Genomic DNA, 19,112 nt, shown 5'->3' with positions numbered 1-19,112 from the left:
TTGATGTTTATGAAGCCTAGCACAGTCTCGTTGGGTGATGTTTGTGGAGCCTAGTACAGTCTCGTTGGCTGATGTTTATGAAGCCTAGCACAGTCTCGTTGGTTGATGTTTATATTGGCATCAATGCGAGAGTCCAAACACGCTGTACTATCTTGTGAATGCTAAAATTATAACAGATCTTCCTTTATTTACTAGTATGACGGGAATCTGTCGGTATGCTGAGTGCAGTATGACACTGTATCTCGGCATCAGTAGTGAGAGGTTGACAACTACTACTAAGTCGGACAGATATGGTACCGGGAAATGTGTTATTATCATAGACTATGCCTTACATTGATTCACCCGTTTTAATGGTATATTCAAATGGGCTGGCTTTGAACATGCTGAGAGTACATGGCGGACCTTTTATGAATTATAGATGTCAGTGGCAGGGCCGTGCTGATCCGTTAACAACAATCATATAGACGGAGATTACCCTAGCGACAATCCTACCATCTCACCAATCTCTCCCAGGGTTCTTTGCGATTCTCTCTATGAATGGATGAAGAATACCGGGCGAAACCCTGGGAGAGATTGCCATCTAAATGAACTTATCGTGCACATTACACGAACGGTAAACATCTCTACGAAGTTTGGTAATGTACAACAACAACAAAAAATGTTAAAGAGTTCATCCCTAACGTTAACACCTTACCTGTGCCCGGGGACTGCTACCTGGACTCGCGAGCCGTCGTATTCTACGTGAATGACATCCTTCTGTTGGCATTAATACGATATCAATGCAGGCTATAAGCAAACGGGTTCAAACAGTTCCAGGCCAAACTGTCTATGTAAACATGTGTTCATTTACAGAGACAAAGTGACACATTTTGTTTTGTCAACATCCCAAGCTCCATTGAGTACACAAACGAAATTGGTATAAATCAATTAACGACATAATTGATTTTATTTATAGTAACTGTTGTTTACTTATTCGACGGTATAGAGACTGTTTATAGCAAAATTAAACAATTTTTATTTGGTTGGTCTTGTTTTCTCTCGCGTTTTCTAATATCATCTCATATAACAGTTTCTATCAAATTATTTCAATTTATATGCAAAATAAAAGCGCATTGCTAACATGACCATATACCTTTTGTAAACAGTGTCGGCCGATAGTTTAAGACAAGTCAATAACCGTCAGAACCATGATGTCTTTTGTTTGTTTGTTTCGTGTCTACTTTTGGATCAAAATATCGATGTTGTTTATTTTAAGCATCAACCAAGGAGAAGGCAAAATCAAATCAGGTTGTTTATTGACGTTGTTCAAGTAGCAGACTAGACTATCTGATATGTTGTTTTCTTTAGCGCTGCCAGGCTTCTCGACTTCCGTTATTAATTACTGCCTCCTACCTGAGAATTATGGAACTCAGGTGGTCAATTCAAGATATAAAAGATCTGACACGGCTGAGTTTTTAGGTTAGAACCTGAATAACTACAGAGTATATATATTTTGTGAGGGTGTTATTATCACTATATTTTCATAGGATTTTCATATTTAAGTGGTTAAATACAAATGTTTCAAACTCAAAAATATGTTGGATAAGTGTAAGTCAGTATAAGCTTTGATGGCAATATTTCACCTTAAATTTGTTGTTTAAATATGCACTGACTGATGATCTCTGATCTAGGTCAGCGTTAAGACAGTTACCTTTGTGTTGCAAGAAACGACGCAATCAACACCTTTCGGGCATGCATTTTTAAACAAGGAAATGTCAGCAAAGTTGCTGAGAAATTTCAAATGTACCAACATACCCAAACACTATTTGTCCGACCAGGTAGTTTTACTTATTGTACGTCAATACTAAAATTTATGTCATTTATCTACAATACGACAAATATAGTAACTTTACATCCGAACTCTACAATAATATCTAGCTCACTACCAAACTCTGATTTACCTACAGTATGACTGTTAGATCACTACCAAACTCTGATTTACCTACAGTATGACTGTTAGCTCACTACCAAACTCTGATTTACCTACAGTATGACCGTTAGCTCACTACCAAACTCTGATTTACCTACAGAATGACTGTTAGCTCACTACCAAACTCTGATTTACCTACTGTATGACTGTAAGCTCACTACCAAACTCTGATTTACCTACTGCATGACTGTTAGCTCACTACCAAACTCTGATTTACCTACAGTATGACTGTTAGCTCACTACGAAACTCTGATTTATCTACAGTATGACTGTTAGCTCACTACCAAACTCTGATTTACCTACTGCATGACTGTTAGCTCACGACCAAACTCAGATTTACCTACAGTATGACTGTTCACCTCACTACCAACCTCTGATTTACCTACAGTATGGCTGTTAGCTCACTACCAAACTCTGATTTGCCTACGGTATGACTGTAAGCTCACTACCAAACTATGATTTACCTACTGCATGACTGTTAGCTGACTACCAAACTCTGATTTACCTCCAGTATGACTGTTAGCTCACTCCCAAACTCTGATTTACCTACTGTATGACTGTTAGCTCACTACCTAACTCTGATTTACCTACAGTATTACTGTTAGCTCACTACCAAACTCTGATTTACCTACAGTATGACTGTTCACCTCACTACCAAACTCTGATTTACCTACAGTATGACTGTTAGCTCACTACCAAACTCTGATTTACCTACAGTATTACTGTTCACCTCACTACCAAACTCTGATTTAACTACTGTATGACTGTTAGCTCACTACCAAACTATTTATATTTACCTACAGTATGACTGTTAGCTTACTACCAAACTATTTATATCTACCTACTGTATGACTGTTAGCTCACTACCAAACTACTTATATTTACCTACAGTATGACTGTTAGCTTACTGCCAAACTATTTATATTTACCTACTGTATGACTGTTAGCTCACTATCAAACTCTGATTTACCTACAGTATGACTGTTAACCTCACTACCAAACTCTGATTTACCTACAGTATTACTGTTCACCTCACTACCAAACTCTGATTTACCTACAGTATGACTGTTCACCTCACTACCAAACTCTGATTTACCTACAGTATTACTGTTCACCTCACTACCAAACTCTGATTTACCTACTGTATGACTGTTCACCTCACTTCCAAACTCTGATTTACCTACTGTATGACTGTTCACCTCACTTCCAAACTCTGATTTACCTACTGTATGACTGTAAGCTCACTACCAAACTCTGATTTACCTACTGCATGACTGTTAGCTCACTACCAATCTCTGATTTACCTACAGTATGACTGTTAGCTCATTACCAAACTCTGATTTACCTACAGTATGACTGTTAACCTCACTACCAAACTCTGATTTACCTACAGTATGACGGTTAGATCACTACCAAACTCTGATTTACCTACTGTATTACTGTTAGCTCACTACCAAACTCTGATTTACCTACAGTATTACTGTTCACCTCACTACCAAACTCTGATTTAACTACTGTATGACTGTTAGCTCACTACCAAACTATTTATATTTACCTACAGTATGACTGTTAGCTTACTACCAAACTATTTATATTTACCTACTGTATGACTGTTAGCTCACTACCAAACTCTGATTTACCTACAGTATGACTGTTAGATCACTACCAAACTCTGATTTACCTACTGTATGAATGTTAGCTCACTACCAAACTCTGATTTACCTACTGTATGACTGTTAGCTCACTATCAAACTCTGATTTACCTACAGTATGACTGTTAGCTCACTACCAAACTATTTATATTTACCTACAATATGACAATAATGTTCACCTCACTACCGAATTCTTCATTTAGTAGGACTATAATTATTACATCATAAGCAAACTCTATTTTACCTGCAGTATGACAATAGGGCACCTTACCTCTTTAGGATAAACGTGACCCTCTCATAGTCACAACCACTAACTTCCCTTCATTCAGTAGTTTCTCTCGAGCATAATGGGTTTGTATGCTGCATGTATCCAATGTGTTTCGTGTTGACCAAAACATTGATTATCTATATAGTGGCACCAATTTAAGTTGAAAAAATTTAGCGATTGTCTTCAAAACCTAGATTCCATTCATGATTCCAGTCGTGTCTTCCGTGATGAATGTCTGGCTGCCAACATACTTTCAAGGACTTAATGGGAGACATTCAGACGGCTGCTGAAGCTATGGGTTCTACAGTTAACTTATGTTTCTGTTGGTATTGTTTTTTCAGTTTCCGATATTTAACGGCGTTTTCTTTTAAAACAAACTCGAGATACGCAACTAAGCTTGATGCGATGTGCTTAAATGGGGCAATGGGTTGGCGCAGTCGATACCGCACTTGCCTTTCACCAAGGCGGCCGGGGTTAAGTTCTAATCGGACGTGAACAGGTATGGGGTCCCCTGCCCGACCACGTCGGTTTTCTCCGAGTGCTCTAACATCTAGGCCAACAAGAGTGAATGATATAAGTCGCAGCAACTTGTTTCATAAATTTTATAAATAAATATATATATATGGGTCAAAGAAGTAATATAGACGGAAAAATCCCATATAACACTGGATCCTAATGGAGGTATGTCGTAGGATACGATTTACTTAAAATAGTATGTGGGGCAAAGAAGTAATTCCAACAGTGTGGACAAGTTTAGGTTGTCAAATTTTCGGAGTGATCCGCACTTTTATCAAGACACAGTGAAACAGAACAGTTACATGTACATATACATCATATTACAAGAAGATAGAACTGATATACTATAATTGAAAGTCCTCTCGGCTAAAGACAGCCGAAGACAGCAATTAAGCTGCGAGCATCGCGGACAAGGAACGCTGATGTAGAGGACCTATTCTTGCGCAAGATGCACTATCACATAAAGTGAGTCAACGAGAGATAAGCACCAGAAAGAAGGGACGAGATATTAAAAACGTGGAACATGTGCATGTGAGAATCTGGCCCGGTAAATGTGAAAAATCTCAATTTCCTACGGAATGCCCTCATTAGTCGCCTCTCAATTCTGCAGTGGATTTAACAGTAACAGCAGGGGGGTTCACACTTAGTCGCCTCTTTCGGTTTGCAGGAATAATGCATGTAATTATCAAATAAGTGAGTGCAGGAGGAATAAGTAGATGAAATGGCTAAAATAATGTATAAATCTGCAAAATTAATCTGACAACGGCTGTTGGTCACACACACTGACATGCAGCAGCAGGCAGGCGAGATAGCAGACCAACTGTGCAGTAATGCACCATTATGTCAAATGCCCCCTGGAAGGAAAACGAGCGGATGGCAACCGCCTATCGTTCGTTCATACCTCGAGGGTAGCGGGTTTGTAGATTGGTGAATCGTAAACCTTGGGGTACAATATTGTCCTGGATGTACGAGTTGTAGTTGCTAAGATGGTGCTGCAAGGTAACAACTCTCTGGGCTCCTCTTTTAGCTTTGTTGTAGATGGTTACTGGATCCATAGTAGTAAAATAAGAAGATACAAGAATTGACAAAAAAGACGATACAAAACAATAACAAGGATGATACACAACAAGTAAGGGAGAAACCGGATCATAAAAAGGTGGACTAAGTTATGATACAAATATTACTTATATAAAGGTATGGGTCAAAGAAGTAATATAGACGGTAAAATCCCATATAGCACTGGATCCTAATATCCGTAGGATACAAATTACTTAAAATAGTTGCTGGTGCTTATCTCTCGTTGACTCACTTTATGTGATAGTGCATCTTGCGCAAGAATAGGTCCTCTACATCAGCGTTCCTTGTCCGCAATGCTCTCAGCTTAACTGCTGCCTTCGGCTGCCTTTAGCCGAGGGGACTATTGGTTTTATATAATAGCTATATTTTCAATTATAGTATACCAGTTCTATCTTCTTGTAATATGATGTATATGTACAAGTAACTGTTCTGTTTCACTGTGTCTTGATAAAGGAGCGAATCGCTCCGAAAATTTGACAACCTAGACTTGTCCACATTGTTGGAATTACTTCTTACGGACGAAGAAATATTGTAAAAGAAAAATTCTCAACAACAAGTCTTAAGTACTTTCATCTCTTCTAGTGTCATTTTTTAACCTCAGTAAAAATATAATTATTGTCGCTTTCGTCTCGGTTGACAGTACTTACCACATGATAATGCTACAACACTTCCTGTAAAACATACAGGTAAGTGTATAACGTCGCCACCCTCGTCATTGCTTGACTGCTACCATATGATATATATATAGAGTGCTTTTAGTGGAACTATGTTTTAAACCACTCATAATCTGATGTACGTTGTACATTTTCGTAGGAATAAAGGCTATTCAATTAATTTAACAAAGCGCGCTGTGATGTGTAAGTCAGACTGTAATGGTTAATGATTTGGCACCGTGTGTTTAACTGACAATGACACCCGTAACGACAAACTGAAGTCATTATTACAAGATGGCTGTCAGTAATATTTTCGGTTTGGTTCTTATATTATTGGTTCCGGGTAAGTTTGCTTGATTTTGATTTATTTAAAAGGAAATGTGGTAAATTGTTTTGTCTGATATCCTGTTCAGACCACCAGCCTGTAGATGACCACCAGACAACCAGTCTATAGAGGCCAGCAAGCCAGTTTCAGGCACACTTCTTGTTGAGTGACCTATAGTTATATACAGTTGATTTGGATTATAGCAATGGCGGTGCCCTACATTTGACAACAATTTAGTGGCTGTTTAGTTTCTACATTCGACCTATTAACATGTATCAATTGAATAGTATAACAAATATTAGTTGTATCATGTACACAATACCTGACATTGGCTCATTTTTACACAAAAAACTTATAAAAGTCACGGAATGAAACATGACCTTAAATCGACAACAAATATAAGCGATCCGGCTACTTTACGTAGTTAGTAATGTCTGTCGAATGATAACTGGAGGACATGTTAACAGTCTCATTGGCAACTAATGAAGAGGTTGGCGTATAGTTACTGGTGAGGGACTTCATCAAGGTGGCTTGTTGGTAGTATACCGCGTCATTATAACATGTATGGTCAATATTACAATGTTTATACAAAAAAAAAGATACTGTGTCATGCTCGTTTCTCTTTGTCTACATCAAAAAGCAAATCTTCGGGTTAGACATATACGAATCTTGGCCCTTGGGTAGAATGTGTTTCTGTCTTACTCCGAGGATGATAAAGATTATATTTAAGTTTTATAGACATGATTCCTCTTCTGTCACTTACACGATGTTAAAAACCTGTCATTTTTCTCTCTTTTGTTTGGTCTAAAAAGACACACTTTGTTTTCTCCCTTTGCCGGTCTTTGTTAGAGACATGGTTCACTTTCTCCCTTTGCCGGTCTTTGTTAGAGACATGGTTCACTTTCTCCCTTTGCCGGTCTTTGTAAGAGACATGGTTCACTTTCTTCCTTTTCCTGTCTTTGAAGAGACATGGTTCACTTTCTCCCTTTTCTTCTCTTTGTTAGAGACATGGTTCACTTTCTACCTTTTCTTATCTTTGTTAGAGACATGGTTCACTTTCTCCCTTTTCCGGTCTTTGAAGAGACATGTTTTATTTTCTCCCTTTGGCGGTCTTTACAAACATATTGGACTGTAAAAATGTTACAAAAACTAAGGAAACTAAGCAAAGCATTATGCACTATCGGAGTGTTACAGGAAAGGTTTGATTTGCTGGGGGTATAAGAATGTATTTCGTCACTTTATGGACTGTGTCGGTTATAACTTTTTATAGTGGTTCTAGAAAAATTACCTTTCTACTTTGTTAATTACTTTTAGCGTTTATATTTTGAATATCTTTTGTTCTAGAAACGAAAGCCGATGCGATATGCTACCACTTAAATGGCGTTTATGGATATATTGAGTACACAGGCTACTGTTATCAGGGATGCTGTAGTTCCCAGTGCTGTGAAAACACCACGACAGAGGCCCCAAGGCTAGACGATAGTACCGTGTAAGTTAATGCAGAATGCCTCTTTTTCTTGAACACTTATTTACGAGATATCATGCAAAAGAACTAACAACAGTTTAAGTCACTTTGTTCTATTACGTTTCAGTGATATATCTAAGTTCGAAATTTATTAACCTCGCCAACAAAAGTAAAAGTTATATATCTCTAAACATTATAAGTGTACATAATTTCTCCCACAACCACTATCGGTGTCCTCACTCCCGATTAAATGGATAAACCCGCTTGGTGTTGGTATACAATTTTGGTAACCCACCAGTGCCCCCTCCTTCCCCGTTAACCACGTGACGTTTTTTCATTGGTCAATCTTCTGATTATGACGGGAAGCTTTGCAACGCCATCTCCTGTTTGGTGTCATAGTTCATGGCAATAGTTTTCCAGAAAACAGGAATAATGTATTCCTAAGAGAAACATGTGGTTTACTAGATATTTCAAATCTGAATGTTGTGGGCGAATGTTTATCATGTTTATCTAACTCTCGTAAGTTAATTTTAAAATTGTAAAAGATACTCGGTAACCAATCATTACTCGTTAGAGTACATCTGTAAGGATCTCTCCTGTTGAGTCACACAAAACAGGATCTCATACATAGAATCACACAAAACAGGATCTCATACATAGAATCACACAATACAGGATCTCCCTTAAAGAATCACACAATACATGATCTCCCTTATAGAATCACACAATACAGAATCACATAAAACAGGATTTTCCTTACAGGATTGCACAATGCAGGATCTCCCTTACAGGATCACATAATACAGGATCTCCCATATATAATCACACAATACAGGATCTCCATTATAGAATCACACAATACATGATCTCCCATATAGGATCACACAATACAGGATCTCCCTTACAGGTTCACACAATACAGGATCTCCCTTACAGGATCACACAATACAGGATATCCCTTATAGAATCACACAATATAGGATCTCCCATATATAATCACACAATACAGGATCTCCAATATATAATCACACAATACAGGATCTCCATTATAGAATCACACAATATAGGATCTCCAATATAGAATCACACAATACAGGATCTCCATTATAGAATCACACAATACAGGATCTCCAATATAGAATCACACAATACAGGATCTCCAATATATAATCACACAATACAGGATCTCCATTATAGAATCACACAATATAGGATCTCCATTATAGAATCACACAATACAGGATCTCCATTATAGAATCACACAATACAGGATCTCCATTATAGAATCACACAATACAGGATCTCCAATATAGAATCACACAATACAGGATCTCCATTATAGAATCACACAATACAGGATCTCCATTATAGAATCACACAATACAGGATCTCCATTATAGAATCACACAATACAGGATCTCCAATATAGAATCACACAATACAGGATCTCCATTATAGAATCACACAATACAGGATCTCCATTATAGAATCACACAATACAGGATCTCCATTATAGAATCACACAATACAGGATCTCCATTATAGAATCACACAATACAGGATCTCCATTATAGAATCACACAATACAGGATCTCCATTATAGAATCACACAATACAGGATCTCCATTATAGAATCACACAATACAGGATCTCCATTATAGAATCACACAATACAGGATCTCCATTATAGAATCACACAATACAGGATCTCCATTATAGAATCACACAATACAGGATCTCCATTATAGAATCACACAATACAGGATCTCCAATATAGAATCACACAATACAGGATCTCCATTATAGAATCACACAATACAGGATCTCCATTATAGAATCACACAATACAGGATCTCCATTATAGAATCACACAATACAGGATCTCCAATATAGAATCACACAATACAGGATCTCCATTATAGAATCACACAATACAGGATCTCCATTATAGAATCACACAATACAGGATCTCCATTATAGAATCACACAATACAGGATCTCCAATATAGAATCACACAATACAGGATCTCCATTATAGAATCACACAATACAGGATCTCCATTATAGAATCACACAATACAGGATCTCCATTATAGAATCACACAATACAGGATCTCCAATATAGAATCACACAATACAGGATCTCCATTATAGAATCACACAATACAGGATCTCCATTATAGAATCACACAATACAGGATCTCCATTATAGAATCACACAATACAGGATCTCCATTATAGAATCACACAATACAGGATCTCCATTATAGAATCACACAATACAGGATCTCCATTATAGAATCACACAATACAGGATCTCCATTATAGAATCACACAATACAGGATCTCCATTATAGAATCACACAATACAGGATCTCCATTATAGAATCACACAATACAGGATCTCCATTATAGAATCACACAATACAGGATCTCCATTATAGAATCACACAATACAGGATCTCCATTATAGAATCACACAATACAGGATCTCCATTATAGAATCACACAATACAGGATCTCCATTATAGAATCACACAATACAGGATCTCCATTATAGAATCACACAATACAGGATCTCCATTATAGAATCACACAATACAGGATCTCCAATATAGAATCACACAATACAGGATCTCCATTATAGAATCACACAATACAGGATCTCCATTATAGAATCACACAATACAGGATCTCCATTATAGAATCACACAATACAGGATCTCCATTATAGAATCACACAATACAGGATCTCCATTATAGAATCACACAATACAGGATCTCCATTATAGAATCACACAATACAGGATCTCCATTATAGAATCACACAATACAGGATCTCCATTATAGAATCACACAATACAGGATCTCCAATATAGAATCACACAATACAGGATCTCCATTATAGAATCACACAATACAGGATCTCCATTATAGAATCACACAATACAGGATCTCCATTATAGAATCACACAATACAGGATCTCCATTATAGAATCACACAATACAGGATCTCCATTATAGAATCACACAATACAGGATCTCCATTATAGAATCACACAATACAGGATCTCCATTATAGAATCACACAATACAGGATCTCCATTATAGAATCACACAATACAGGATCTCCATTATAGAATCACACAATACAGGATCTCCATTATAGAATCACACAATACAGGATCTCCATTATAGAATCACACAATACAGGATCTCCATTATAGAATCACACAATACAGGATCTCCATTATAGAATCACACAATACAGGATCTCCATTATAGAATCACACAATACAGGATCTCCATTATAGAATCACACAATACAGGATCTCCAATATATAATCACACAATACAGGATCTCCATTATAGAATCACACAATACAGGATCTCCATTATAGAATCACACAATACAGGATCTCCATTATAGAATCACACAATACAGGATCTCCAATATAGAATCACACAATACAGGATCTCCATTATAGAATCACACAATACAGGATCTCCATTATAGAATCACACAATACAGGATCTCCATTATAGAATCACACAATACAGGATCTCCATTATAGAATCACACAATACAGGATCTCCATTATAGAATCACACAATACAGGATCTCCATTATAGAATCACACAATACAGGATCTCCATTATAGAATCACACAATACAGGATCTCCATTATAGAATCACACAATACAGGATCTCCATTATAGAATCACACAATACAGGATCTCCATTATAGAATCACACAATACAGGATCTCCATTATAGAATCACACAATACAGGATCTCCATTATAGAATCACACAATACAGGATCTCCATTATAGAATCACACAATACAGGATCTCCATTATAGAATCACACAATACAGGATCTCCAATATAGAATCACACAATACAGGATCTCCATTATAGAATCACACAATACAGGATCTCCATTATAGAATCACACAATACAGGATCTCCATTATAGAATCACACAATACAGGATCTCCAATATAGAATCACACAATACAGGATCTCCATTATAGAATCACACAATACAGGATCTCCATTATAGAATCACACAATACAGGATCTCCAATATAGAATCACACAATACAGGATCTCCATTATAGAATCACACAATACAGGATCTCCATTATAGAATCACACAATACAGGATCTCCATTATAGAATCACACAATACAGGATCTCCATTATAGAATCACACAATACAGGATCTCCATTATAGAATCACACAATACAGGATCTCCATTATAGAATCACACAATACAGGATCTCCATTATAGAATCACACAATACAGGATCTCCATTATAGAATCACACAATACAGGATCTCCAATATAGAATCACACAATACAGGATCTCCATTATAGAATCACACAATACAGGATCTCCATTATAGAATCACACAATACAGGATCTCCATTATAGAATCACACAATACAGGATCTCCATTATAGAATCACACAATACAGGATCTCCATTATAGAATCACACAATACAGGATCTCCATTATAGAATCACACAATACAGGATCTCCATTATAGAATCACACAATACAGGATCTCCAATATAGAATCACACAATACAGGATCTCCATTATAGAATCACACAATACAGGATCTCCATTATAGAATCACACAATACAGGATCTCCATTATAGAATCACACAATACAGGATCTCCATTATAGAATCACACAATACAGGATCTCCATTATAGAATCACACAATACAGGATCTCCATTATAGAATCACACAATACAGGATCTCCATTATAGAATCACACAATACAGGATCTCCATTATAGAATCACACAATACAGGATCTCCATTATAGAATCACACAATACAGGATCTCCATTATAGAATCACACAATACAGGATCTCCAATATATAATCACACAATACAGGATCTCCATTATAGAATCACACAATACAGGATCTCCCATATAGAATCACACAATACAGGATCTCCCATATAGAATCACACAATACAGGATCTCCCTTACAGGATCACACAATACAGGATCTCCCATATAGAATCACACAATACAGGATCTCCCATATATAATCACACAATACAGGATCTCCCTTACAGGATCACACAATAGAGGATCTCCCTTATATAATCACACAATACAGGATCTCCTATATATAGTCACACAATACAGGATCTCTATTACAGGATCACACAATACAGGATATCCCTTATAGAACCACACAATACAGGATCTGTATTACAGGATCACACAATACAGGATATCCCTTATAGAACCACACAATACAGGATCTGTATTACAGGATCACACAATACAGGATATCCCTTATAGAACCACACAATACAGGATCTGTATTACAGGATCACACAATACAGGATATCCCTTATAGAACCACACAACACAGGATCTCCAATATAGAATCACACAATACAGGATCTCCCATATAGAATCACATAATACAGGATCTCCCTTACAGTATCACACAATACAGGATCTCCCTTACAGGATCACACAATACAGGATCTCCCTTATATAATCACACAATACAGGATCTCCTATATATAATCACACAATACAGGATCTCCCATATAGAATCACACAAATCACACAATACAGGATCTCCCATATAGAATCACACAAATCACACAATACAGGATCTCCCATATAGAATCACATAATACAGGATCTCCCTTACAGTATCACACACTACAGGATCTCCCTTACAGGATCACACAATACAGGATATCCCATATATAATCACACAATACAGAATCTCCCTTACAGGATCACACAATACAGAATCTCCCATATAGAATCACACAATACAGGATCTCCCATATATAATCACACAATACAGGATTTCCCATATATAATCACACAATACAGGATCTCCCATATATAATCACACAATACAGGATCTCCCATATAGAATCACACAATATAGGATCTCCATTATAGAATCACACAATACAGGATCTCCTTTACAGGATCAAAAAATATAGGATCTCCCATATATAATCACACAATACAGGATCTCCCATATAGGATCACACAATACAGGATCTCCCATATATAATCACACAATACAGGATCACCCATATATAATCACACAATACAGGATCTCCCATATAAAATCACACAATACAGGATCTCCCATATAGAATCACACAATACAGGACCTCCCTTATAGAATCACACAATACAGGATCTCCCATATAGAATCACACAATACAGGATCTCCCTTACAGGATCACACAATACAGGATCTCCCTTACATGATCACATAATACAGGATATCCCATATATAATCACACAATACAGGATCTCCCTTACAGGATCACACAATACAGGATATCCCTTATAGAATCACACCATACAGGATCTCCCATATAGAATCACACAATACAGGATCTTCCATATAGAATCACACAATACAGGATCTTCCATATAGAATCACACAATACAGGATCTCCCATATAGAATCACACAATACAGGATCTCCCTTACAGGATCACACAATACATGATCTCCCATATAGAATCACACAATACAGGATCTCCATTATAGAATCACACAATACAGGATCTCCTTTACAGGATAACACAATGCGAGATCTACCTTACAGGATCAAACAATACATGACCACCAATACAGGTTCAAACAATGCATGATCGTAATTACAGGATCACACAATACAGGATCTCCATTACAGGATCACACAATACAAGATCTCCATTACAAGATCACACAAAACATTATCTCACTTACAGAATCACACAATACAGAAACTCCATTACAGGATCACACAATACAGGATCTCCATTACAAGATCACACAAAACATTGTCCCCATAACAAGATCACACAATTCATTATCTCTATTACAGGACCACACAATACAGGATCTCCATTAACAAGATCAAACAATACAGGATCACACAACACAGGATCTCCCTTACAGGATTACACAATGCAGGATATCCCTTACAGGATAAAACAATACATGATCTCCATTACAGGTTCAAACAATACATGAACTCAATTACAGGTTCACATAATTCAGAATCTCCCTTAAAGGATCACATAATACGTTATGTCCATTACATGATCAAACAATAAATGATTTACCTTACAGGATCACACAATACCGGATCACCCTTACAGGATCACACAAAACATTATCTCCTTTACATGATCACACAACACAGGATCTTTATTACATGATCACACAATAAATGATCTCCCTTACAGGATAACACAATACAGAATATCTCTTACATGATCACACAATACATGATCTCCCTTACATGATCACACAATACAGAATATCTCTTACATGATCACACAATAAATGATCTCCCTTACAGGATAACACAATACAGAATATCTCTTACGTGATCACACAATACATGATCTCCCTTACATGATCACACAATATAGGATATCTCTTACCTTATTACATAATGCAGGATCACAGAATATACAAGAATTTTTTTCCTGTAAGATCAAACGTAGGAACTGAAACATCCCATACTGTAAGATCACTACATAGAGGATCACAAAATCTATGATATTTGCACAAAGTATCCCAAAATGTAGAATGTCAAGTTAAGACCTTTGCATATACAGGTAATATAATAATGTATCTATTTAATGAAGAGCTATATTGATGTAACATGACCTCCCTTTATGCTTTAATACTATACTAATGTCACATGATTTCCCTATGTCACATGACCAGTCTATGTACTGTGGTACTATGTAAATGTCATATGTCCTGTGACTTGTACTGTTATATTGGTGTTACAGGGCCGCTATAGTTCTTGGCTGTGTGCTTGGCTTTGCACTGCTGGTCGCCATCATCGTCATCATCGGCTTATGTTGTTACTATAAACAGAACACGAGGAACCAGATCCAGTGTGGACAGGTGTTGAGTGCCCCACAGACCTATCCACTGATGTTTCAAGGTTTGTTCTCAGTTCTTATGTCACTCAATACATACCTGGGAAGATTATAACTGATGTGAAAGACACGTTTATTTTTTTATAAATCACTTACAAATCAATGTCATCGAAATGTGTAGTCACACTCTTGTGGGAAATATCAGCTTCTCTTATATTGATCGGATTTGAAACTAATGTTTAATACTGGAAAGAGCACATCAAATGTTATGTTGAATCTTATTTTTTTCATTATTAATAATACGATGATCTATGTAGAAAAATAAATAACTAGAACTACAAAATAAAATTCAGCAAAATGGATTAAACGTCATATCATTGTCTTTGCGTTGTGACGTCATACCCATGTAAGATGGGGAACACTTTTTCTGCCATCTCTGCGTATGCGAGATACACTTGTTCCATTTGAAATACTCACGTGTAGTACATGCATCCCACATGGATGCACTCAGTGACCTTTTATATTATGACGTCACAATAAAAAGACGGCGTTAGATGGTGAGGTCATAATCGAAATCCCCTCAAAACGGCGTTTGACTGACTGTGACAATTATTGTCGCCGGCAAGTGACACAACCTGAAGACATCAATGTTAAGTTCACAAGCTTGTCTTGAAGGTCTTGAATGAATCTTTGAAATTAAGCTATACCATAGCTATACTACACGCTTTTCTGCCGTTTCCCAATATGACCGTATGTAAGTATGTGGGATATGGATACTCTACCCTCGGGTAAGTATGTGGGATATGGATACTCTACCCTCGGGTGCAAACTTTAGTGTTAGAACCTCGGGAAAGCCTCGGCCTCGGTTCTAACCCAAATTTTACATCCCCGGGTAGAATATTCCTATCTTACATACCTACTATGATTGACTCTACCAATATTGCATGACCAGCTATGTAGGGAAATAACACAACCATAATTATGTAAATTGTGTAGGATATGAATATTCTAACCTCAGGTACTAGAACATAATTTGGGTTCAAAAACCTCAACAAGCTCGTTTTATGCTAAATATTCTGTACCCTCGGNGGGGGGGGTGTTCTGTCCTACATTAATACATAAGATAGTCAAATAACAAACAGTAAAGGTTCTTGTTGTAATTAGCGGAACTTCATGGTTGAAAATCTGATTTTGTTTTATAAATATCTCTGAAACATATTTTTATGGTCTTGTGGTGCTATTCTTTAATCTCCAAGCATCTAATTTTAGCTTTTTAAATATACCGGATTAATTGTTTTGAGTCAAGTCGTTCATTTGCTTGGAATATCCAGGTGTTTTAATGCATGTTTTAACAATGCCTTGGTCGTAAACGAGGCTTAACGAGGCTTCATTCAATTCTATACAACTTAACATGTTATTTACTGATTTAACAATGAATGTTATAAATAATTTCCGAAAAATACCAAACTACATGATGTATAATGAAATAATATATATCTACACATTCAACAACGCAAACTGTTATAAAGTAGGAACTTTTCCATATTCTGTAAAAAGGGTTGACACATGATCTTTTACCACCGTTGTTACTTAATCCATGGTTGCTCTATACTATAATTTTGTCAATATTTTCCAGGTACTTACTCCCATACCCCTCCAGGTCATCTGTCTCCATTCTCACACAATCACATGCTTGGTGTCTCATTTCGTCCGTCACACGGATTATTTCAGTCCGACTTAGGAGGTCAACATGCACGAATCGAAATGACCCAGTTCCCGAACGGACAGCGAAATGACCCTCTTGGTTATCACCCCGAACTTGAAACGACCCAGTTCAACCATGGACAGCAAAATGACCCACCAGGTTATGAACCCTTACCAGACACAACCAACGGAACTCCGCCTTTAGCAGCCCATCCGGATGAAAAGCATTAATGATGATGAATTGATACACGTGACGAACAAACTCTGTATAAAAAGGGGGTTTAAGACATTCAAATACTTAAAGTGTTTTCCATAAGATGATATTTACAATTCGACTGCAAGTTCCTCTTTGACTATTACCATTAGAAATTGCGTTCATAAGGCTATGAACGCACGCAATTATAGATCAGCGTCATTTCGACGTTTCTCCTCTCTCTTCGGATGACACGAGACACCCGTTAGGAACAAATATTTTGGTGACGTAAGGTCGTTCCAGGAATATCGTTTGCGCTGACGACATAAACACGTAAATATCAATCTCTATATTTGAGTCAATAATAAGTATAAATTTAGATGTAAATATAAGGACTGAGTGGCATTGTTTTCAATGTTCATGCCAGTATGAACGCAAATCGATTACATACATATTTACCATGAAGCCCTAGCTGGCTTCATAGAATATATATTACCACTTTGCGTTCATGACAGCAGGAAATTGAAAAAGATGCGGTGTTATCCTTATGTAAATGACTGACATGAAAGTACGGTAAAAGATCCGTATGATTGAAAATGAAATTTCAAATTGACTTATAAATATCGTGAAAATGAAATCCCCTCAATTGAGGTGTAATTAATACAAAGGTTTCACCGGAAACAGGACCACACAAACACACAGTCATGTAAATAATGCAAATAACCTGTTAGAACAATGGAAATTACTGATTTGTGAAACATGCCTACACAATCATCTAAAAAATGTAAATGACTGATTTTTGAAGCAGGACTACACAGATATATTAATATTTGTGAAACAGGACAACACAGACATGTTAATAATTTAAATGACTTATTTGTGAAGTAGTACTACGCAGACATCTAAGTTTCCACATTCGAGGTGTTTGAAGACTTTTTGCAAGACTTGAAGCGAATTACTGTTTTCAATATGAACACTTGACTTTTCGACCATGCCACGTGATTTAAGCGAGTTACAAGAAAGTTGATTTGGGCAGAGAATCCGTCCTTGAGCATGAGAATAATTTCGTTAAATTAAGCCAATTTGTTCTATCGACGTTATATTTGGGTTCACGTTGTCTTTTGTAACGTGCTTCCCCATGGCGTAAGGTTTACTTGAGATTCGCATTATTATTTTCTTATTAATATTATATATTTACTAATCTTATTTTTTATCTATGTTGTCTATACATATTTATACAAAACAGCACGTCGTTGGAAGTTGTATTTTACGACTCTGCGTGTATGTAATATACCTGAGAGTGGATTGCTGAGATTATTTTGAACACGGAAACAAACTACAATTTTATTATTATTATTAATATCATGAAACATGCA

At 36.7% G+C, this 19,112-nt stretch overlaps 1 protein-coding gene across 1 annotated transcript; it reads left to right on the top strand.

The window, feature by feature from the left end:
• Positions 1–6,313: 6,313 nt before the first annotated feature.
• On the top strand, positions 6,314–18,498 carry LOC110452032. The gene is made up of 4 exons (XM_021500294.1): positions 6,314–6,478; positions 7,805–7,949; positions 15,747–15,904; positions 17,476–18,498. Exons 1-4 carry the CDS (start codon positions 6,430–6,432, stop codon positions 17,772–17,774), a joined length of 651 nt encoding a protein of 216 aa, XP_021355969.1. The 5' UTR covers positions 6,314–6,429; the 3' UTR covers positions 17,775–18,498.
• Positions 18,499–19,112: the final 614 nt, after the last annotated feature.

The sequence above is a fragment of the Mizuhopecten yessoensis genome, unplaced genomic scaffold (genome assembly GCF_002113885.1).
Source record: "Mizuhopecten yessoensis strain PY_sf001 unplaced genomic scaffold, ASM211388v2 scaffold6363, whole genome shotgun sequence".
In the NCBI taxonomy this organism is placed as follows: Eukaryota; Metazoa; Mollusca; class Bivalvia; order Pectinida; family Pectinidae; genus Mizuhopecten; species Mizuhopecten yessoensis.
The sequence above is the reverse complement of the archived record's forward strand: the minus strand, read 5'-3'. Positions and strand labels throughout refer to the sequence as shown.

Excerpts from the sequence above, each read along its gene's own strand:
- LOC110452032 (XM_021500294.1), top strand. The coding sequence starts at position 6,430 with ATGGCTGTCAGTAATATTTTCGGTTTGGTTCTTATATTATTGGTTCCG. Across the intron at positions 7,950-15,746 it reads AGGCTAGACGATAGTACCGT|GGCCGCTATAGTTCTTGGCT; the intron begins GTAAGTTAATGC and ends TTGGTGTTACAG. Across the intron at positions 15,905-17,475 it reads CTATCCACTGATGTTTCAAG|GTACTTACTCCCATACCCCT; the intron begins GTTTGTTCTCAG and ends AATATTTTCCAG.